This window comes from Phyllobates terribilis, unplaced genomic scaffold (genome assembly GCF_046119375.1).
Source record: "Phyllobates terribilis strain yellow unplaced genomic scaffold, ASM4611937v1 Scaffold_10__3_contigs__length_209671492, whole genome shotgun sequence".
Classification (NCBI taxonomy): domain Eukaryota; kingdom Metazoa; phylum Chordata; class Amphibia; order Anura; family Dendrobatidae; genus Phyllobates; species Phyllobates terribilis.
Window position 1 is genome coordinate 44245793 of NW_027362770.1, and position 24032 is coordinate 44269824.

The 24032-nt window shown below is 39.6% G+C and overlaps 1 protein-coding gene across 1 annotated transcript in view; it reads left to right on the plus strand.

Moving 5' to 3' along the window:
* The first annotated feature begins 7546 nt into the window (after positions 1-7546).
* Positions 7547-24032, plus strand: part of CXCL14 (C-X-C motif chemokine ligand 14) — a 40661-nt gene continuing 24175 nt past the window's right edge. The window contains exons 1-2 of the mRNA XM_073649537.1: positions 7547-7798; positions 8227-8332. Of these exons, the coding sequence (XP_073505638.1) occupies positions 7735-7798; positions 8227-8332 (170 nt within the window). The 5' untranslated portion in view covers positions 7547-7734. The remainder of the gene's footprint in view (positions 7799-8226; positions 8333-24032) is intronic.

Below are 24032 nucleotides of genomic sequence, written 5' to 3' on the forward strand. Positions count from 1 at the left end.
GCAATCAGTCAAGCCTTCATTCTACACGCCACCATCTACTGTTTTCATGGTGGCCTTTAGTTGATTAGTTGGGAAAGACCACATGGCTGCATCTATGACCCAGTAGTGAGAATGTGCCACTTATAAGATCACTTGGTGTTAATTAACTAACCATTAGTGATGGGCGAGCGTGCTCGGCACTGTGCTATACTTGACCGATACTAGAGTATCGAGCAGTGTCGAGTATCGCGTGGTGTTCAAGCCCCCGTAAGAAGCTCATTTGAATTATCTGAGCCGAGCGTGGCACTGAAGGAAGGAGAAAGAGAGAGAAAGAGATTTTCCATCCTCAACTTTGCCATTCACTTCCATTATGCCCGCTACTCGATTCAAGTGCCGAGCACTCAGTGCTCGACCAACACTACTAATCACCCAAGTGGGATGCCATTATTAGCACACAAACCGGTGAGGGGCCTTGAATTTGTATGTAGAGATTTGACCTGACGCTAACAGATTATTCTGTTCCATTTCAAAGATAAATTCTCTTTCCTCTATAAAAAGATAAAAATAAAGAGCTGAATACTCGTAGAATTTCTAAAGTCCAGACAGAAAGCAACTATTGCAAAACTTACATTTAATATTTTATAGTTATGTATTCCTGTTTAACATCATTAGAAATAAATGCTGGTGCTAAACGATCCTGAAGTCACATTTATTGATATTCTGAAATCTCCAAACTGCTATTAAGTGAGTGACCAACAGGACAGGTGAGTGCAGTAATCTGATGGCGAGGAATGTGCAATATCTCATTGTGATCACTTTATTTCTCTTACTTACGCACACAACTTGTGCAGCAGATAACACATATAAATGCTGGGTGACCTTACAAGCTTCAAGGCTTCTGCACATGGGTGACTTTGTAGTGGCAATAAAGTCATCAGTAGTCAAAGCAAATAATCTCACATGATTTGCCACTGTGTAACGGCAACTGAACCAATGTCAACACTTTTTTGCTGACTGAAAAGCTGCTCCGCAATCACCTTATTATCGGACAACACATTATTTCTGCTGTTAGATCTTCTTATGTATTGCTAGGTAATCATTGCTAAGGGAATATTAAAAAAAACACAAGAATATGGCAAGGGTCTGGGCTTAAAGTAATTATTGCTTTTAGGTTTTTTTTTAGATTTGAGAGTTCTCAGTAGTTGTTACCTTTTAATGGCTAACTGAAAAGATGGTAACAAGTTGCAAGCTTTCGAGACAACCCAGGTCTCTTCATCAGGCTAGTATAACACAAAATCTGTAGAGTCACATATTTATACACAATAAGACACAGAAATAAAGCAATAGATGAGACATGTGATGGAAAGCGTTATTATGGGAGAGATAAACAGTTCTGGATATAAATATTTTAAAGGGTTTTTTTAGTATTCATTTTTTGTTTTTGTTTTTTCCTATCTGGTTTGCTACACTATAATAGCACAAAGACTAAAGGTCTATTCTTTATAGTCTACAGTTGGTTGGATGGATTTATTTGGAACCCAATTGTATTATTTCCATAGACATCATGATTAAAACTTATCATTAATGACTGCCATTACTAATGGTCAGATTGATTGTTACTGATTGCAGTGACTTTTATAACTATGCTTGAAGAGGTAATAGCCTGCTGTGCGCTAAACGCTCCCTGATGAAACAGAACAGGCTGTCAATGATGGATGTCTCTATCTGGCCGGTTTTCAAGTTCCCTGTGATGGATGTAAGTCTGCACTGGTCCAGACTGTGCTCAATAAGATTGCTGTGCGTGTTGTGCTTTGACTGAGTGCTGTGTACCACCAAACAGTGTCGGCGGCATGCTGGACGGTCCCGCTTGCTCAGATACTTGTTTATAAGGTGAAAAACTGCCGCCCATAGTCAGTGACATCACAGATATGCAGTGCGGTAGTTTTTTACTTTTCAACCAAGTGTCTTGCCTCCTGCAAGCATAATAGTGGGGAAGAAACAGAGGGGGTTTTGGAGTATATGGTACATAACTGATATCAGTTAATCTGATAAAGCAGGATGATGTTATCTCTGACAGCGACACCACCAGTTTGAGTCAGTGTTCTGGATAGAATAGCCTGCCTGATCACAAAAGGCTAAGAAGAATAATTTAAGGACTTTAATTTAAAAAAACATGAAAAATCTGTCAGTGCACTGTGTTTATCAATGATCTTTTGGGTATTACAGAGTTACCAACCGTTTCTACGGTTATGACATTTTGATATTGCTAAGGTTGTGTTTGCATTAAAGAGCTTGAAAGAGGTTGGATACAGTAATCAGAGACCTCAGTGACATAGACATGTCTTTTCAGGGCAATTTGAGACTTTTCAATATTGCAATTTGCAGTGAATCTATTAGCTGTAAACCAAATTTTAGGTAAATAAAGTTTATTTGTGATTGGTGTTCTCCCTCACTGTTCAACATCTGGTCATGGCCAACCAAAGTCGCTGGTAACAAGCGGCCTGCAAGGTCATAAAACCCCCATAACATAAGTCCAAACACCCAGCCAGGACCACCATCTTCATGTAATTTGCCACGGCATAAGAGTACCTCGTCCACGACTATCTCTCAGAGCCACATTACATATGCATGGTCTTACCTCAAGGCTGATGGTACATGACTATTATGTGGATGTATAGTATCTGAATTAGGGTCTCTTGAAACTTAATAGCTCCAAATATTTGAACTTATATCCCCCTAGTACACCATGAAGCTTAGGTTCTGATACATATTAATATCATGGTTTAAATTGAAAACTTGAATGTGTTTAGAATTGTCAAGAATTAATTATTACAAATATATTATTGAGGGAGTAAACATATCTCTGAATGGTCATTAGTCATAATATTAGAGTCATTTATTGGTGCATAGTCAACTGATTCAGATCCAAAGACTGTGCCCACATGTTCTCATTACCACGGCTAACATTGGACACAAATTACTGTACGGTACTTTGTGATTCTTCACATTTTAATTCAATAACATTTCTTATAAGCAAAATTAATATATATCTGTTGGAAATCTATGATGTTACATTTTTAAATAAAATTCTATGTTAGATTAATTTAACGTAAAAATAATACTTAGTATTTTTTGTCTAATTGAAGTCAGTGGGAGAAATAGTGATTCATGACTAATTTGTTTTTTTGCCCAATAAAGCAATTGTACCAGACTGAAAAGCAGATTGCAAAATGGAAGCAAAGTAATGTCCTTTTGTTCACCAGATTTGTTGCAATCTGCTACCCATTGACCTTAAGGAGAAGGAAAAACAAAATCAGATTGTGACAGGCTAATGTCATTACAAGATGCAAATATCTGACATATCTTTGAAGTGTGCATTGCTTTTCTATCTCCATTTTCAGCTGTAACACTCCTCATTTTACTGCACTGACTGTGCTGCCCTGATGGGTTATATAGACTGCAGCCGTGACCAGACAGATCACTGGGATCCATCCGAAAATTATGGAGGAGAGCATCTAAGACTACATGCACACACAGACTATCTGTGCAGATACAGTTCTGTGAAAAAGTATTTGCCCCATCCTGATTTCTTTTTATTTTTCATGTTTGTCACACTAAAATGTTTCAGATCACAAAACAAATGTAAATATTAGACAAAGATAAAACAAATAAGCACAAACTGCAGGTATTTATTATTAAGGGGAAAAGAAATCCAAACCTACAGAGCCCTGTGTGAAAAAGTGATTGCCCTCTAAACCTAATAACTGGTTGGGCCGCCCTTAGCAGCAACAGCCGCAATCAAGCCTTTGTGATAACTGGAAATGTGACAGCATCTCAATCGGATTAAGGTAAGGACTTTGACTAGACCACTCCAAAGTCTTAATTTTGTTTTTCTTAAGCCATTCAGAGGAGGACTTGCTGGTGTGTTTTGGATCATTGTCCTGCTGCATAACCCAAGTACACTTCAGCTTAAGGTCACAAACAGATGGCCGGACATTCTGGCCATCCTTCAGGATTTTTGGTAGGACAGAAGAATTCATTGCTCCATTTACCACAGCAAGTCTTTCAGGTCCTGAATCAGCAAAACAGCCCCAGACCATCACAGTACCACCGCCATATTTTACTATTGGTATGATGTTCCTTTTCTGAAAGGCTGTGTTACTTCTACGCCAGATGTAATACACCTTCCTAAAAGTTGAACTTTTGTCTCATCAGTCCAGAGTATTCTCCCAAAAGTCTTGATGATCGTCAAGATGCTACTCAGCAGTGGTTTTTGTCTTGGAACTCTGCCATGCATGCCATTTTTGCCCAGTCTATTTCTTATAGTTGAGTCATGAACACTGACCTTAACTGAGATAAGTGAGGCCTGCAGTCCTTTGGATGTTGTTTGGGGGTCTTTTGTGACATCTTGGATGAGTCGTTGCTGCGCTCTGGGGGTAATTTTGGATGGCCAGCCACTCCGGTGAAAGTTCACCACTGTTCAATGTTATCACCATTTGTGGATAATGGCTCTCATTGTGGTTCGGTGGAGTCCCAAAGTTTAGAAATGGCTTTATAACCTTTTACAGAATGATAGCCCTCAATTACTTTGTTTCTCATTTATTATTGAATTTCTTTGGATCACAGCATGATGTCTAGCTTTTGAGGATCTTTAGGTTTACTTCACTTTGTCTGGCAGGTCCCATTTAAGTGATTTCTTGATTGAGAAGAGGTGTGGCAGTAATCAGGCCTGTGTGTGGCTAAGAAAACTTCCCACTTTCACACAGGGCCCTGTAGGTTTGGATTTCTTTTTCCCTTAACAAACACCTTCATTTAAAAACTGCATTTTGTGCTTACTTGTGTTATCTTTGTATAATATTTTAATTTGTTTTGTGATCTGAAACATTTAAGTGTGACAAACATGCAGAAGAATAAGAAATCAGGAAGGGGGGAAATACTTTTTCACACCACTGTTTGTGTGCCTCTGTACATAAAATGTATTACAGGACCATCCTATCCTTGCAACAATTGAGAATCCCTCCATAATATAGCATCTGATTGAGAATTTCAACGTTTCTTTCCTATCAGATTCATAGGAAACCAACACAGAAACAAAGCTCTCCTTTTTGTTCAATACGGGCTTATGAGGGTACAGTAAGACTCCTTGGTCTGGAGTGGGTATGGTTGTAAGGTTCTGTGCAATTTGTAAGGAGCATTGACTGAAATTAATAAATAAAGTATAAATCCTTGTATTGGCTGCTTTTTATCTATATCCAGTCATTTACTAATCTAATTCTAAGAAGCTGGTAACTGCCAATATAATTGCTATTAAAGGGATGGTTAGGGGCAGTTACTTAGCTTTCTCAGATATCTGACAGCAGTAGCTATCCAATAAAGTCATTTTCAGGGATCACTTTATTGATGTCCTATGTTTATCTATTCTTAGAATGCCAATATTAGCTTGTTGGGGATTTGACTCTCTGCACCTCTTTAAATCGACAGTGTTGTGGCACTGGATCGAGCTCTTCCTCTTCTTCAGCAGTGATTAGCCTCTACATACGTTTTAGTTACTGATGCCTGTGCTCAGCATTGTTGTGTTGTCCTGTTAACGTCTATGGGTCAACACCACCATACGCAGCACAGCTGCTACTACATGGATGGCATGTAGATAGACAGAGAAATATAGACATTGAAGATGCTGCAGTGACTGTACGAGAGCTGCAGCTGATCGTTGATGGGATGCAGTGATTTAGACCTCCTACCAATCTAATACTGATGCTGCTGGGAAGTGCTGCGCCTTTTTGCTGATGACTCACGACAGCAACAGTCCTATTTTTTTCCTGGGACTTTTGGTGCCACTTAATCAGGAAGTTATGGTGTTAATTTTGGGCTAGATTTTGATCACTCCTTCCTGAGAGCCCTGGTCAAGGCTGTCAGCTATTTAAACCCCTGAAGCTTTGACTTCCACTGCCAGTCAATAGTTCTGCTTACCTGGTCTGTAGCTTTGCTCTGTTCTCCTGTAATATCATCTCTGACCTCAGCTTGTATTGATATCACCCGCTTGATTTCTAATTTTGTCCCTGATGTGACCTCCCCGTGTGATTACCCTTTTTGCCATCAGCTTGCTCCACTGGAAGGCAGTTGACTCTGTGGCCCCAGACCAGGGGTCCCTGTTTAAGTCTAGATTCCTGAACAGGGGTTAAAGGGTGAAGGCTAGGGCAATCCCTGGGATCAGGAAAACAGAGTGGCTTGCGCTAAGCTTATCTATGGAAGCTCTATTAAAAGCTACTAGGCTTCCACAAACAGTGCAATCGTGATACTATATTGAGGCTAAGCTATCAATATTGTGAACAGCCCCTTTAAAGGGAATGTGATTCATGCTGCCGAACTCTTAAGATACTGAGGCATTGAGACACTCTTAAGACATTAAGAAAAACATACTTTGAAAATCCGGCTGTGGGCCCGATTAAACAAAGCTTTATCACCAGAATTTTGGTGTAAAAATTTGGAAAAGTCACAACATTTTGGCGCAACTTGGAGTTTCATCAAAGTTTTGCAACTTTTGGCTTTTCACTACAGTTTCTCTCAGCTCGAACAAAATAGACAGATCTGGCATGGGATGCCCCTGGTTGTTTAGATGATGACAAGCTGTGATGTTCCCTAAGCCAGAAATATCACTCCATTACCTGACTGAAGTGAGGTCTCTGGCGTGGTGCATGGAGGCGCACGCCACTCATCAGTTGTTCCAGATTAATGAAGAGGCATACACCTCTTCAAGATTCAGGAGCAACTGACTCCAGCATGCCACCTCATCAAGACCAGCTTGAACAATGCCGATCTTGATGAGTATAGCCCCTAGGCATCTAGTCTGAGGCAGGTCCCCAGGTCCAAGGCAGTCTCTCTCTGCCTGTTCTCCATCACTGATAGATCTCTCCCTGTTAACACACACTGAAAGAGATCTGTTAGTCTAGGGGAGCTGGTGAGGAGAAGCTGTCAGGGACTGGCTTCGGACTACTCATCCAAGATGCCAAGTCCCTAGTCCACTTTCCAAAGTCACTTAATCTTAAAGTAAAACATACATTGTTGAAATAACACAGCCAGCGTCTGATTCTCATGGCTGTTTCCTTTTAATATACCGGGGCTTCAATTTCACTTTAATCCTAAACATTTCTAATAAGAACTTGAGCACCATAACCTGTGGAAATAAGAATGTCAACTACATTGGGAATAACTCTCAGTTCTCTTCAAAATAAATGGAAACTGCTCAATGTAATGTTTTACAAAGGCAATCAAGTGGGTTTATTCACTTTACATTTTTTCGATAAGTTGTAAAATTGAAAATTAAAGTCAAACTTTTATTTAGGTGTTTTCATAAGTTGCTACACTTTACATTTTATCTACTATTATAGTATTCAGACTATTGTAATTAAAATCTAGCGAAAATATATTTACTAAAAGAAGAAAGAAAATAGAATTAATGATAGATTGGTTACAAAATCTTTCCAGACTTCACCCCTTCATTCAGACAGAACAGGGCAGAGTAAGCAAGAAATCTCCACCCTCCACACAGCCAGGAGATTGCAGTGAGTAGTTTGGTTGCTATGCATGTTAATGACTTTGCACCCTGGGCTGTAGGATCTGTTTTAAAAGAGGACAGGCAAGGAAGGCAGCCTCACATTGGAGGTGGATTCTGGAAAGGCAGGACCTAGGCTCGCAGCAAGCCACCAGAGAATACACAGGAGGGCACCCTGAGCCAGAACAGCAGAGCAGTAGGACATGAAACCCTTTGTAGCAGCTGTCCTTCTCCTCCTCATAGCTGTGTGCACACTACACGTGGAAGGTGAGATCTGCTCTCCTTGGTGATCAAGTCTACAGATGTAGCAGTGCTGAGCCTGTCAATGAGCTGCTCATATCAGCACCACTACATCTCTATATTAAAACGCCTTACATTAGCCTTTCTTTGACCTTAATTCCATATATTTTAACAGGTATGATCGGATAATTTTAGATTCTTCTGCATCTTACAATTTTTTTTTTTTTTAAAGAGGTCGTCTCCATTGGATTACTGTCTGTCTACATTAATATTACCATTTATTTATTCTACCTGCACCAAAGCGAGAAAAGTTGCCACCTCTTTTGTATCTTTGGTCTCCCATGATACAAATTATTAGTGTAGTTGTTTGAGATAATTTACGGAAAGATTACAAAGTAACTTTTTTTTTTTTTTTTTCCCCCCTGCATTTATGTTCTCATTTTTTTTTTCTCTAGGGTCAAAATGTAAATGTTCCCGAAAAGGACCAAAAATCAGATTTTCCGATGTGCAAAAGCTGGAAATTAAACCAAGGCATCCATACTGCGAGGAGAAAATGGTCATGTATGTGATTCTTCACTTATTTACTGCATGGCAAGGCTAAATCCGATATTTAACTCTTTCTATCAAAATAATGACTTTTTGGGATAAGCTTTATGCAGATTTAACATCAGCTTATGTATTGCCATGTGACAGATCAGACTTTCAACGCTAAATTTGTACAAATAATTCTCATATATGAACTTCTACATCATTTACTAAGTCTTATTTGCCAAGTATGTAGATTATATACGTGGTTAATCAGTATGTGATTATTTGTGTAGTAAAGCTCATATGCAACAAATGCTAATTTTTTTTTTTATTACCATGGGAGCTGTATGGGGTAAATGTCGCAATTGTGATACCTCCATAGGATTACATGACATCAAACCACATATTAACTATTGATCACCTGTGGACCACAGCCAATCTATGGGTAACATGATGAGTTGAACCAAATTGCAAACCCAGCTCTGCTTCCTCTGTACATTGCGTTAGTGTGTCATGTTATACTACAGTATTATAATGTAAAGCTAGATTTTACTGATATTATGGGTTATTATAAGGTGCTGGAGCATTGTGCATGGAGATCTGTGATGTGACAGGTGTCACAATGTTCTTGGTGTTCAGCTATGATATGAAGAATGGGTTGATTCTCAGTTCTGTAATTATTCTTACATATGTAACCAGTAGTTAACCCTCCCCCCTCCAAAAAAACCCAACTATAGCTATTCAAGGTTATCATGCTTAGCTATACCAGTGTCTTCCCTCTCTGGGTAATTACTAGAAGTGACAACCACTAGTGGCTCACATTACAGACCTGCTGAAGCTCGGCATCCAGCTTTCTCCGACTCCTAAGTATAAATTCTGTTTAATTATGTACAGACACATTCTCTGCCTACTGGTACAACTGGGAGAGCTGGGCAAGAATCTGAAAAATCTGCATCACAATCCCAGGGACAGCTGTAGTAAATGTGATGTAGGTTGCCAACCATTTTCTCCATTCTCTCTAGAAATGGAGAGAAGAAAAAATATAATTGAACTAGAAATGAGTGTTGTTGTTTTTTTTACTTTTTTTTATTCTTTTATTTAAATGTTATATACAGTTATATGAAAAAGTTTGGGCACCCCTATTAATCTTAAGCTTAATGTTTTATAAAAATTGGTGTTTTTGCAGCAGCTATTTCAGTTTGATATATGTAATAACTGTTGGACACAGTAATGTTTCTGCCTTGAAATGAGGTTTATTGTACTAACAGAAAATGTGCAATCTGCATTCAAACAAAATTTGACAGGTGCATAAGTATGGGCACCTCACCAGAAAAGTGACATTAATATTTAGTAGATCCTCCTTTTGCAAAAATAACAGCCTCTAGTCGCTTCCTGTAGCTTTTAATGATTTCCTGGATCCTGGATGAAGGTATTTTTGACCATTCCTCTTTACAAAACAATTCTAGTTCAGTTAAGTTTGATGGTCGCCGAGCATGGACAGCCCTCTTCAAATGATCCCACAGATGTTCAATGATATTCAGGTCTGGGGACTGGGATGGCCATTCCAGAACATTGTAATTGTTCCTCTGCATGAATGCCTGAGTAGATTTGGAGCGGTGTTTTGGATCATTGTCTTGCTGAAAGATCCATCCCCTGCGTAACTTCAACTTTGTCACTGATTCTTGAACATTATTGTCAAGAATCGGCTGATACTGAGTGGAATCCATGCGTCCCTCAACTTTAACAAGATTCCCGGTGCCGGCAGTGGCCACACAGCCCCAAAGCATGATGGAACCTCCACCGAATTTTACTGTGGGTAGCAAGTGTTTTTCTTGGAATGCTGTGCTTTTTTGCCGCCATGCATAACGCCTTTTTGTATGACCAAACAACTCAATCTTGGTTTCATCAGTCCACAGGACCTTCTTCCAAAAAGAAATTGGCTTCTCCAAATGTGCTTTTGCATACCTCAGCCGACTCTGTTTGTGGCGTGCTTGCAGAAACGGCTTCTTTCGCATCACTCTCCCATACAGCTTCTCCTTGTGCAAAGTGCGTTGTATAGTTGACCGATGCACAGTGACACCATCTGCAGCAAGTTGATGCTGCAGCTCTCTGGAGGTGGTCTGAGGATTGTCCTTGACTGATCTCACCATTCTTCTACTCTGCCTTTCTGATGTTTTTCTTGGCCTGCCACTTCTGGCCTTAACAAGAACTGTCCCTGTGTTCTTCCATTTCCTTACTATGTTCCTCACAGTGGAAACTGACAGGTTAAATCTCTGAGACAGCTTTTTGTGTCCTTCCCCTGAACAACTATGTTGAATAATCTTTGTTTTCAGATCATTTGACAGTTGTTTTGAGGAGCCCATGATGCCACTCTTCAGAGGAGATTCAAACAGGAGAACAACTTGCAAGTGGCCACTTTAAGTAGCTTTTCTCATGATTGCATACACCTGGCTATGAAGTTCAAAGCTCAATGAGGTTACAAAACCAAAAAAAGTGCTTTAGTAAGTCAGTAAAAAGTAGGTAGGAGTATTTAAAACAAGAAAATTATAAGGGTGCCCATACTTATGCACCTGACAAATTTTGTTTGAATGCAGATTGCACATTTTCTGTTAGTACAATAAACCTCATTTCAAGGCAGAAACATTACTGTGTCCAACAGTTATTACATATATCAAACTGAAATAGCTGTTGCAAAAACACCAATTTTTATAAAACATTAAGCTTAAGATTAATAGGGGTGCCCAAACTTTTTCATATAACTGTATTTCACTATTTATTAATTTTTTTACCTAAAGTTTAAAAACTTGACTCTAAGTTCCCTTATGAACAAAGTTAATTTTAATCAATAGATCTTGGAATAATAATAAGTTCCACAATTGGATGTGTTTAAATAAAATGTTCCTGTGCTGAGATAATCTTATAAATGTGCCCCTGCTGTGTACTGTGTAATGGCTGTGTCCTACTGTGTACAGAACATGGTCTGATCATACCACAGCTCCTGGGCAGGGGGGAACCAGAACAGTGAACAGACATTACAGCATGGGATTGCAGCTGATTCTTTCTTTGACGTAAAACTTTTTTAAAAAACAGGCAGGGAAGTGTTTTATCTCATAAAAAGAATCAGCTGTGATCCCCGTGTTGTAATGTCTGTACACTCTTTTGCTCCCCAGCCCAGGAGATGTGGTATAATCAGACCATGTTCCTGTACGGTCAGACACAGCCATTACACAGTACACAGCAGGGGCACATTTAGAAGATTATCTCAGCACAGGAACATTTTTTTAAAACACATCCAATTGTGGAAATTATTATTATTCCAATATCTATTGATTAAAATCAACTTTAAAATGAACTTTGTGGGAAAACACCTTTAAGTTGTTAAACTGCTGCATGAGTAAGGGCTTTTTGTCTCTATTGCATTGTGATGTAACTTGTTTTCATCAAAGTAAATGATAGCACCTGTCTATATGTATAGATAGAGTAGTGTGTCAATATTCAAGTGCAGATCTTGAAACTAAGCATAATATGTGTTATTTGAGGATTCAGGACAGAGGGTAATCTTACTGAGATACCATAGTGTACAAAGGAAATCGGTAAAGGTGTTGTTTGCTTTTGACAACACCCCTCCCATAAGCTCTTTTAGGGCTTATGGGGACAGACGAGGTGGAGGAGGATAACTTTATCCAGAGCAAAGAATAATTGCAAAGAGCTTCTCTTGTTCTGGAGGGCTTGGTGGGTTTTATGAAGACCATCTAGTATCTGTAAGTGACCTATTATTTTTACAATATCTAACTGCTATTGGTCCCAACATCCGCTATCTACTGAAGGAAGCTGAAGCAAATTCAGGCAATCCTAGCTAAAATCCTTTATTTATCCACCTCTTGCTTCTGGTGTTAAAGGGAACCTGTCAGCAGGATGTAGTCCTTCAACCATCACCACTTTGTAATCTAGGACAGTAGCAGGTTTTCAATGCTGATCACTCAGCTATCTTCTGACAGATTTGGCGTAATGAAATAAATAAATATTTTGGAGCAGTAAGAAGTCAGTAGGGTGGAACTGCTGTCCTAACCAGCCGAACTGTCATTGTCCGTTTCCTTGAATGGTTGATTTTATCTGACAGGCTGAGTGTGTAATCATAAGCCACCCTAAGCGATGTCCAGCGCATGCACAGATAAGAAAGGTGCGTGCATTGAGGTGGCTTGGGATGATGTACCTGATCTGTGGGACATTAACCAAGCCAGGAGGTTGACCGGCGACAATCAACATCCTCATGATGACTTCTTACTGCCAGTTGAAGACCGTGTATAAGTTATTTTTCCACTAAACCAAATTTGACGGTGTCAAACCGGATAACAATTGGTGGAATGTTGGATGGCCAAATCCTGCTAACGGGTTGTCTCCACATAAAAATGGAGCACTAAATTACAAATTTTGCCATGCAATTGTAGAAGTTTATGTTTTAGAGATTTACTACCTTAAGGGTTTGTCCAGTTTTATCAATTACAATACATAATGGTTGCCCTCCAGTACAGTGCCAGTCCCCTTTACTAACTTAACATGTCCTATTAGGACATTTTGTGAGACAAAGAAAACCCATATTTGTACTAAATATACAGATTATCTGCCCTGCCAGGGCTTTCCCAATTACCTATATGCATGGTCATTGTAAAGTAGAAATGCTCAGCAGTGACAGCAGTTTAGTAGTTCTATGGAGTAGGCATGATGAGCAAACAGTGGCTTACTAGTCGGGGAACTGGCCTGAATGCCAAGAGCCAGTCATACAATTTGGAATAGAAGGAGTAATGGTCTTGCTCGGCACATACTGTATAACACTGCTTTATTTAATATGATGTGGAGGATATTAAAGGGAATCTATCAGCAGATAATCTGAGTACAGCATGAAGTAGGGATTAAAACACAGAGTTCAATGATGTGTCACATATCAAGCTGTGTTACTGCAGACTTATCGATTTTGACCGGACAACCCCTTTAAGGCTCTCAATTCTTCACTGTTGGCCACTCCCCTCTCCTATATATACTGGACTCTGTCAAGCAGCCATTGCCAGAGTTAGCTTCATTGCTGCATGGTTGAGGAGTTGGTGGATAGTTGTTGTTTGTGGGATTTATGTAAGACTGTTGCTTGGTTTTAGTTGTGCGCAAATCCTCTCCTTCTCCTACTTTGGTTTTTCCTATCCTTGACTCCGTGGTGTTTACCTATGTTGTTTGTGTGTGCATATTTGTATGATTGGTATTTTCATTTATCCCTCTTTGTATAACCTTGTTAGTCTGGTTGGTGTATTTCCATACACTACTACCCTCTTCCCTGGGTGGGGGCTGGGAACAGACTGAAGGCAGATTCAGGAGCTCTGCAAGGTACGTGGCCCTGGCGTCTTCACCATTAGAAGGTGCTGGGTCAGTTAGGGCGCCCCTAGAACTGGTACAGGGAAGGAGCCCCTGGCCCCGGTATACCGGACAACAGAGACATGACAAAGAGAACTTAAAGGTTATTTCTTATTTCACAGTCCTAGTTATGTTGCAGGTTTTGCAGGTTTTACTGCAAGTCACTTACAAAATGACATCAAAACTTTCCAAAAAAGGATCCTGATTCCTTGCTTAATTTTTGCAATGAATGAAATTCAATACTTTATTTTGACATGCTAGTAAAATCCTGCACAAGCTTTAATTCACATCACAGTTACTAGGTGGCCAAACATCAGCATTTGTATAACTGACCTATGCCAAGAGTAATATCTCGTGCCACTCATCTAGGGATATTTCAAGCCAAAGACAAAATTAAAGAACCCATCTTTATCAGGGGACTTATTCTCAATGTTTATTTAAACAGTTTACTGAAGAGCCCTCTTGTCTTATACTTTGCATTTTGTTTTTTGCAAGATCCTTTATCAACTTGCTTCCTTGAAGATTCCAAAAGAGCACTCATTCACCATTTGCCAAATTCTATATATCTCGAGTGTATTTCCTTTTTGCCTATCTCAAGTGTATTGCTATGAACTTTCTCCCTCCTTTCATAGGTATAACTGCCAGGGTAGCAGTTTTCGTGGGCATATCTTTTGTTGGTAAGAGAAGAAACAAGATGCAAACACTTTAAAAATCCCAACAGTTTCACTTTTTGAATATCCTTGCTTCTGATGAACTTTGTGGTTGAACTCTTTTGGTTATACTTATGTTCCTCCACCAGACAGAAACCTGCGCATGTGCAGGTAAGAGTTTGGGAATGTTCGCAAAAATTTATTTTAGTGAAAGCCCATTTATAAAAAATCAACATGGGTGCCTGCATAGGCATGGAAAATCAAAATATTGACTAAAATATTACATAGTCATTTAGTGACCCCAGTCTATAACTTTGAAATGCAATTTATGATTTTTTGTAAACTCCTTAACTAAAGTAGGAAACAATTTTAAATTCTCTGGACAGAAATATTTGGGTGATTACAGATTGTGAGAACAGAGTAGAGTAGCCTAATCTGCTAATGTCACAGAAATGGTTATCCTCAACCAATAGGCAACTCTTCTAGATCATCTGGTAAGCTCCTCAAATCCCAAAAGAGCTGGCAAATCTCTCTGGGGGTTCATAAGAAGTCTACCAGAAGCTCCTGGAAAGCAAGGCTCCACCAACATATTCTTTGACTTTAAGACATGAAGTCTAGCGGCTCGTTCACAGGACGGTAATAAGATGTGGACGTGATAATGCAAATAAATATTTGCATGCCACAATTTTGGCAATTTTGAAAAGTTGCAAAGTTTTCTCTAAGGGCATACAACTGCCAGATGCTTGAATGTCAGATTTTGGCAATTATAGATATTGGTCATATCAGAAGGGTATAGACTACAGATGACCAATTTGATCTGCCGCAAACTAAATTTGAGTCGAATTTCCTAGAATCCGCATGTCTCAGCAAATTTGTACAGTTTGCAATTTGATTGGCATGGATCGACCATAAAAAAAAGTGTCATCTCACACACTGTAAAGAGTCAGAGTGGACTAATGAAGTTAGGTGCGGCCAGGCGGATGTCTCCATAATGCCCTCAGCGATCACAAAACATGGTCTAGCACAGCCAAATGTAGTGGGACTATCACAGTCAGTATAAAAAATGGGGCTGGCCAATGAGCACCATTTTATGCTTTTACAGCATAGGGATAGAGGTCAGATTACACAGCTCATACCACATAAGGAAGGAAAAGGACACTATTGTGCAAGAACATTTTGTTGTATCAATAGGGAGAGAGCTATGGCAGGTGGCACCAGAAGGGAAAGGGTGATTGATTGAAGGGAATCTGTCACCAGGTTTATGCCACCTTACCTAAGAACAGTTTGATGTAGAGACAGAAACCCCGATTCCAGCAATGTGCCACTTTATGGGCTGCTTGCTGTAGTTTTGATAACATAACTGTTTTATCAGCAGGAGATTATCACTAGAGGACAAGTCAACCTGCTGCCATGTATTTCTCTATATTCATGGTCTCTGTATAACCCCCAGCCCCACCACTGATTGGCAGCTTTCTGCCTATGCACAGTGCACACAGAAATCTGTCTAGTTGTGTAGGCTGGATTCAATCAATAATAGTCAATGATAGCATCACGTGTGGATGTTGCATAAGTGAGTTTTTAGGCTGTTTCTTACAAAAAGCCCTAAACCATTAAAGAAATAACTTTGCAGAAAAAATAATATACTCCTGTCAAAAGTCACTCTAACTTGAAATTTGGCTCAGACGTGAAAAGGAAAACCCTTCTGTCAAGAATAAAATTGCTACGAGGGAATTTTTGTTGTGCAATACAATGGAATTCTAGTAATTATAGTGCATGATACCACAAGCAAAGTAAAAAAAAAAAAAAAACAAATATTCAGAATCGCAGTGTGACATTCTAAAATGAAGGTAATAGATAAAAATAAACTTGCATTCATAAGTGTCACAAATGCATAATATAATAAATAGCAAGGTCATGTTTTCATTCCATACAAAAATTGTTAATTCCAGATTGTATTCATTCTCAGATATGTCCAATGTGTGCTATTATCATTGTTTCAAGGATGCAACCATGACTGGTCATGGGGAGTGCCGGGGCTCACTGGTGCCAGCGCCATTTTCAATTGCCTGTGCTTCCTTGGACATACTGTACATCCAGATGAATAGTATTATGAGGAAGAGAGCAACTGGCTCCCTGCCACATAATGCGAACATATACCCCCAGCCTATCAGAGACCAGCAGCAGGTGACGTCAGGCTATCGCGGTGTCATCACTGTATTGACCTGCCTTTTTTACTTTCTTTTAAAAGAGGACCACTATTCGGGACATTTTAAACATATTGACAATATTGTCATTATTAGTGGATGAGGGCCAGAATGCGGTTTTTTATTAATTTATGGGGCCACATTGGGGGCATTATTAGTGGATGGGGTCACAGTGGGGATATTGGTAACATATGTGATGATAAAGAGAGATATTATTAGTGTCTCCCATTTTGGCTCTATACATTTATAACGTCCCCCATTGTGACCCCACACACTAACAGTGTCCCACTTTGTGTCCGTATACATTAATAATGTCTGTTATTAATAATGTATAGGGCCAAATTGTAGGACATTACAGCTGTAACAGGGCAAAAAAGGCATATGTTACTAGGGTATGTGTGCCATTGGGAAAGTGTTTTTACTGTTGTATTTGAGCACAAAGATGGACACTGCTTTTTTATGAGGGCACAAAGAGGAATTTTAATATTATACAGACCCACAAAAGGTATTATAAGCATTAGTCCTGTATGAAAGCCACAGATGGGGACATTTCTACTATGAGAGGGTCACATAGGTGGACATCACTACTTACTGTATTTTTTTTTTTTTAAGATACTGTTAGTGTGTGGGGAATAAAAGGGAGGTGCTATTACTGTGCAAGGTATCAGGGAGGCGCTACGTGGCTCTGCTTCTACTGCACTATCTCCATTTTATTTATTGGGCTGGGTAATGAAGAAATCAGCCACAGATTTCTGTGTGTTACATTCTGCAGAGATAACACGTGGCTGGAAGAAGTCATAGCAGTCTGTTCTGGATGAAGAAGAAAATTAATTACTTTAAATGGTGACATCACTGGTGATCACTTTATTACCTACAGAGCTTGAGTGTATACCATGATGTGGTCACTGTGTTAACTGTACTCTTAAACTATACACAATATTTTATCTACAGAGCTCCTGTATATAATGTCACTTGTGATCACTGTACTACCTGTACACTATACACTGTCTACAGAGCTCCTGTGTATAATGTCACTGTATTACCTGTACACTATATACAGAACTCCTGTGTATAATGTCACTGGTGATCACTGTATTACCAGTACACTGAAACTATATACAGAGCTCCTGTGTATTGTCACTGGTGATCCCTGTATTACCTGTACACTGACACTATATACAGAGCTCCTGTGTATAATGTCACTGGTGATCACTGTATTACCAGTACACTGACACTATATACAGAGCTCATGTGTATTGTCACTGGTGATCCCTATATTACCTGTACACTGACACTATATACAGAGCTCCTGTGTATAATGTCACTGGTGATCGCTGTATTACAAGTACACTGACACTATATACAGAGCTCCTGTGTATAATGTCACTGGTGATCCCTGTATTACCTGTACACTGACACTATATACAGAGCTCCTGTGTATAATGTCACTGGTGATCCCTGTATTACCTGTACACTGACACTATATACAGAGCTCCTGTGTATAATGTCACTGGTGATCACTGTATTACCTGTACACTATATACAGAGCTCCTGTGTATAATATCACTGGTGATCACTGTATTACCTGTACACTGAAACTATATACAGAGCTCATGTATATAATGTCACTGTATTGCCTGTACACTATATACAGAGCTCCTGTGTATAATGTCACTGGGGATCACTGTATTACTTATATAATTAAACTATACAATATTTGCTACAGAGCTCCTGTGTATAACGTGATGAGATTACTGTATAACCTGTACTCCTAAACTATACAATGTTCTCTACAGAGGTTATGTGTATAATGTCACTAGTGAGCGCTGTATTACCTGTACACTCACCCTTTACACTATATAGTGTCTGCAGAACTCTTTACTATATATCTCATTGGTGATAATAATAGAATCAGTACTGTGTGTTTTTTTGTTACCGATCAGTATGGTGGTGTTATTTGTTCCCTATTTGGTGGTAATATGTGATCTGGTCACAATGTGGCCATATTTGTCTCTTGTGTGGGGAACTGTTGGTATATTGATCTTGGTATAGAGTATTATGTTCAGACAAATGTGGTGGGAATGTGTGGTCTTGATGTTGCGGCACTATTCCGAACTGGCAAATGCTCCCACATACGGGAAAGGACTCTTTACAAATATAACAATCACCCTTTACTATAATGCAACAAGTCAGTCACCAGTGTATAAAATACATGCGACATGTTATGTAATATTTAGTACACTGATAATACAGTGAAAAGTTTCTAAAGCACAGCAGACATTTCTTTCAGTAAGCTGTGGTCACGGAGGTTTCACAACACCATCTAAGTCTCTGATGTGCTCCCTAATATGAAACATTATACCAACACTTTGTACTAATTGACGACAAAATCCTGAAACATGAGCTTAGATACAGGCCGCTGAGCTACAAAAAGGAATACACAGCCCAGACTGGCATTTCCTTTTAATTAGCAGGAAGAGAATTCTCTGTGTGAGAGTGGCAGGATTAAATACCTAACCAGATAATCCACGTTTAGTCCAAGAAGCGCACATTTATCGGCACATCTTGCAAATGAAAATTAATCACAGATTATTTACTGAATAAATTGTGTTTGCAGTTTTTGTTCCGGCGCCAGGCCTTCCAAATGTTTAACTGCAGATGACCTACATTTTGCCAGGCACAGCTGGTATGCGTGCTGCTTAGTTATCTTACTGCAGCCAAATGTATTTTTTAAAAGTGCATTTGGGAATCCATTTAAATCACTGATGCTAGATGTTATTTCTAAACAATGCTTAAATTGACGACAGACAGTATTAGCATTCTTATATGTCACCTATAACTGCAGAGGTTACAGGCAGATCCTGTAATTTGGCTCGGAGCAGCAGAATCTGTGTCTAATTGACCCAACATGTGTGGCCCAGTAGGATAGAAATGTCTATTTGGCACCAGGGTTAAATATCTACCGTATGTCACAGGGATACATTACTGGATGATATTTGTTGACTGGGACTTAAAACTTCCATAGAAGTACAGAAAATACAAACTCTATTCACGTACGATACATTTTCCGATAAATCATACAAATAGTTGTTCTCCAGAAGGAAGAAAATTGACTCATTTGCCATTCAGAGAGTTCTCCTGTAAGTTGGCCAATGCCTTGCTTTTGAAGATCATGACTCTATAATTAGCTAAGGAGAAACATTCATTTGCATAAATAAACATATATTCTCCTCTTTTAGACCTTGCAGCACAGAGCAAGGATTTAGTTGATGCCATGGATATCCTGTTGAACCAGTTTCACATATCCATTTTACGGCCACAACACTAGAACCTTAGAGGTTCTTGATTTTAATAGAGAGAGGAAAATTTGAGGTTGCCGGACACTTGGCCAGACACCATGTCGCATTCGAACAATTGATGGGACGTATTGGAATCCAAAATGCTCAACCAACACAACGGATCCAACTAAAATGATCAGTTTTGGCTGAGTTTTATTTGTGCACATTATATGACTAGCTTTATACTTTGTCATCAGAACTGAGGGTTTTCCAAGTATTGCATTCATACTACAGCTTTGTAAAACTGGTCTTACTAGTACACTTCTGGTAAGGAGAAAGGTAGGAAGACTGTAGACAATGCTCCCTATCTCTTCTGCCCTCAGTTTGTTGACGTCGGTTTAGACTAGTCAGGTAAGCTTACTTATGCACTGAGGATAGCATAGAGTAGGTGATGGAGTCCCTGATTCCAGTGCTGGGTCATTTACTGGATGCCTTTTGACAGATTCTCTAAAATTACACTTGGGTGCAATGAAAATGAAGAATTTGTGAGCCGCAGGCTCCCCCAACCTCCTGTACAAGATTGACAGCTTCTTCCTATACCTTGCATTGGATTTAGTATGGTACTTAGCACTGAGGGGCTCGCAGAACTCAAACTCAAGGACTACTGAACATGCATATCATTGAGACTTACTCTGAGTTATAAGGAGGCACCTTAGCCCACCTTAGCCCACCAACAGACTCTATGGGTCAACATCCACCATCAAGTCAATGCAGGACACCCAAACAATGGCCTCTTCTGACTGAAGCCTCTTCCATCTGCAGGATGACATCTAGGAATGATGTCATTAACTAACACATGAGCTGGAGACATCGCTAAGGCCATTATCTGCCTTTTCTTACTGTTCGCACTGTGGAAGGTTAATATCAGTATTTCCTTATGCAAACATAGCAGTTTAAGGGGGTCAGTAACCTTCAATGAACCCTTTAACCTACAGGTCTATTACAAAGTGCAGTATTTATCCAAACCCATTTCTTTCTCTCGATGGATGGATGGATGGATGGATGGATGGATGGATGGATGGATGGATGGAAGCCAGTATCTGTTGCAGAATCTCAGTAATATATGCGTTAATTAACACAAATGTTTTTACTTTTCTGTCTGGTCTTGGATTACTGACCAGATACTTCTTAAAATATTGCTGAACATTCAACCTCCGTCTGATAGGCTGATGTCCAATGAAAACTGCTTTGCTTCAAGTTTACTTTGATATTGAATCAAATGTCAGAAAAAGTAAAGGCAACAAAGCTATGGATCGAAATACTGTACTAGGTAATCTAAACCACAATATGTGCTGACAGCAATCATCTTGTTTCATTTTGGTTTTCTAAAAGAACCCATAACAACATCTTGAAACCGTTTAGATGGTGCCATATGGAGAATGGCCTATGCAGAGAACTCAATAATAGACCATGACAAAACACAAAATCAATCATAAAATGTGTATATTTCAAAGGGCCTCATAAATCTTTATGGTCTAGTTATGATCAAAAAGACATAACTGGGCAAATGGGTCATTTATCCTGGGGCCTTAATCGCTTGTGTTCTTATACCACCCTCCTCACACAATAGACTAAGCTTAAAGTATAAGGGCACAGTATATACCAAGAATGTCTGATGGTAACAGCATCTAACTTTAGGACCCACATCTGTCTTGGAGGGCGACGTGGGCATCAATGAATAGCTCTTTGCATTACCTTCTATAAAAGTCAGGGTAAAGGACTGTGTATGCAACATTCTCAAACTTAATGTGTTTCCCACATCTAACAGACAGTTATTGCATATTTTGAGATATGGAATAAATGGCTTAAATCAGAATAACCATTTGATTTCTGGAGGTCCTTAAAGGGAATCTGTCACTCCCTGGGACTTATATAACCTATTAATTTGGGCATACAGGTGATAGAAAAAGTCTCCGTGACTGAAACTGCTCAGACGCGCATCCATGACTGAAAGCCGACGGCTGATCATACTACAGCTCCTGGGCAAGGGAGGACGCAAAGGAGTATACAGACAGGACAGCATGGGACCACAGGTGATTCTTTCTGTGAGGTAAAACCTTTCCCTGCCTCTTTTTAAGAAATGTTTTACCTCAAAGAAAGAATTAGATGTGATCCCCTGTTGTCCTGTCCGTATACTCTTTTGCTCCCCCCCCCCCTTCCTGCCCAGGAGCCATGGTATGATTAGACCATGTCCCTGTATGGTCAGATTCAGCCATTACACAGTACACAGCAGGGGCACATTTATAAGATTATCCCAGCACAGGAACATTTTTTTCTTTACACATCCAATTGTGGAACTTATTTTTATTTCAAGATCCATTGATTAAAATTAACTTTGTCTGTGGGGAAACCCTTTTAAGGCAGGCAATAAGACTGGGGCTGCATGGTGAGTTTGGCCGCAACACTGGTCTTGTGGCCAAAGATCACTGTATGTCACTGCCACACTGCCACATAGTGCAAGTGAATAGAGGCGCATTGTGACTTGCACTGTTCCACAACTGCTGTGACAAGTAAATTGGAAAATGTCACAGCCAGTTAGAATTTTTACAACTTTTATATCCTGGTCACAGTATCTTGCAGGTCACAGTATGACCCCATTCACTTGCACTATGTTGCGAAGCAGCAGTGGCTGCACAATCTGTATTATCCTCACAAAAGGAGAAACTGCTGTTTGTGTGAACGTCAAAGGATCTGTGCCACAACTGCATTATTATAAATAGATGGATTTTGGAGGGAATCTGACCTCCACTGGTTCAAAATTCATGGACAATCCTAAGAAAAACTCATCCAATATCAATAATTAAGTAGAATCTACTGCTATACCCTTAAAATTCTAACAGTATTATCAAGTAAACTTTTAGATTTACTCCTCAATTACAGAGATCCTTGTCATTTGATTTGAGTTGCAGTAAAAGACACAGCTTTGCGAAAAGAGAGGAGGTTTTCACAAAATGGCACTTTTTTTTTTCTAACTTCATGTTTCGCCTAATTTTTGCAAATGGGTATGAGTAATAGATAGTGAGATAGTGTGGTAGATCGGCTCATTTGGTTGCACATAAAGGTAGACACAGGAACACTGTCTCTTTAAATCTTCCAAAGTTTTATTAACCCCTTAATGACACATGACGTATTAATACATCCTGTGTCATGACACCCGGTTCAGTGAGGGCTCCGGCGGTGAGCCCCCACTGAACCGTGCACGTCAGCTGTAATAATCAGCTGACATGTGCCCGCAACAGCCGCGGGTGGAATCGTGATCCACCCGCGGCTGTAAACAAGTTAAATGCCGCTGTCAATCTCTGACAGTGGCATTTAACAGCGCCGCGCCAGAAGCGCGTCACTTACCCCGCCCATCGGTGACCCCGTCACGTGATCGCGGGTCACCGATGGGTCAGCATGACAACCCGGGGTCTTTTGCAGACCCCAGTGGTTGTCATGAAAAGATTGCTATGAGCGCCACCTAGTGGTGGGCGCTCATAGCACAGGAGCATTTCAGCTACATACAGGCGATGAATAGATCGCCTCTATGTAGCAGAGTCGATCAGGTAATTGCTGCTTCTAGTCTCCTATGGAGACTATAGAAGCATGCAAAAAGTTTTAAAAAAATGTTTTTAAAAATATTAAAATTTAAAATATAAAAGTTTAAATCACCCCCCTTTCGTCCCATTCAGAATAAAATGATAAAAAATAAATCTCACATACACATATTTGGTATCTCCGCGTTCAGAATCGCCCGATCTATCAATATTAAAAAAAGAATTAATACGATCGGTAAACGAAATAACGAGAAAAAAATTCCAAACGCCAGAATTACGTTTTTTTTTTGGTCGCCGCAACATTGCAATAAAATGCAATAACGGGTGATCAAAACATCATATCTACCCCAAAATTGTATCAATAAAAACGTCAGCCCAGCACGCAAAAATAAGCCCTCACCCGGCCCCAGATCAAGAGAAATGGAGACGCTACGGGTCTCGGAAAATGGCGCCATTTTTTTTTTTTTCTAGCAAACTTTGGATTTTTTTCCACCACTTAAATAAAAAAGAACCTAGACATGTTTGGTATCTGCGAACTCGTAATGACCTGGAGAATAATAATAGCAGATTAGTATTAGCATTCAGTGAACGTGGTTTAAAAAAAA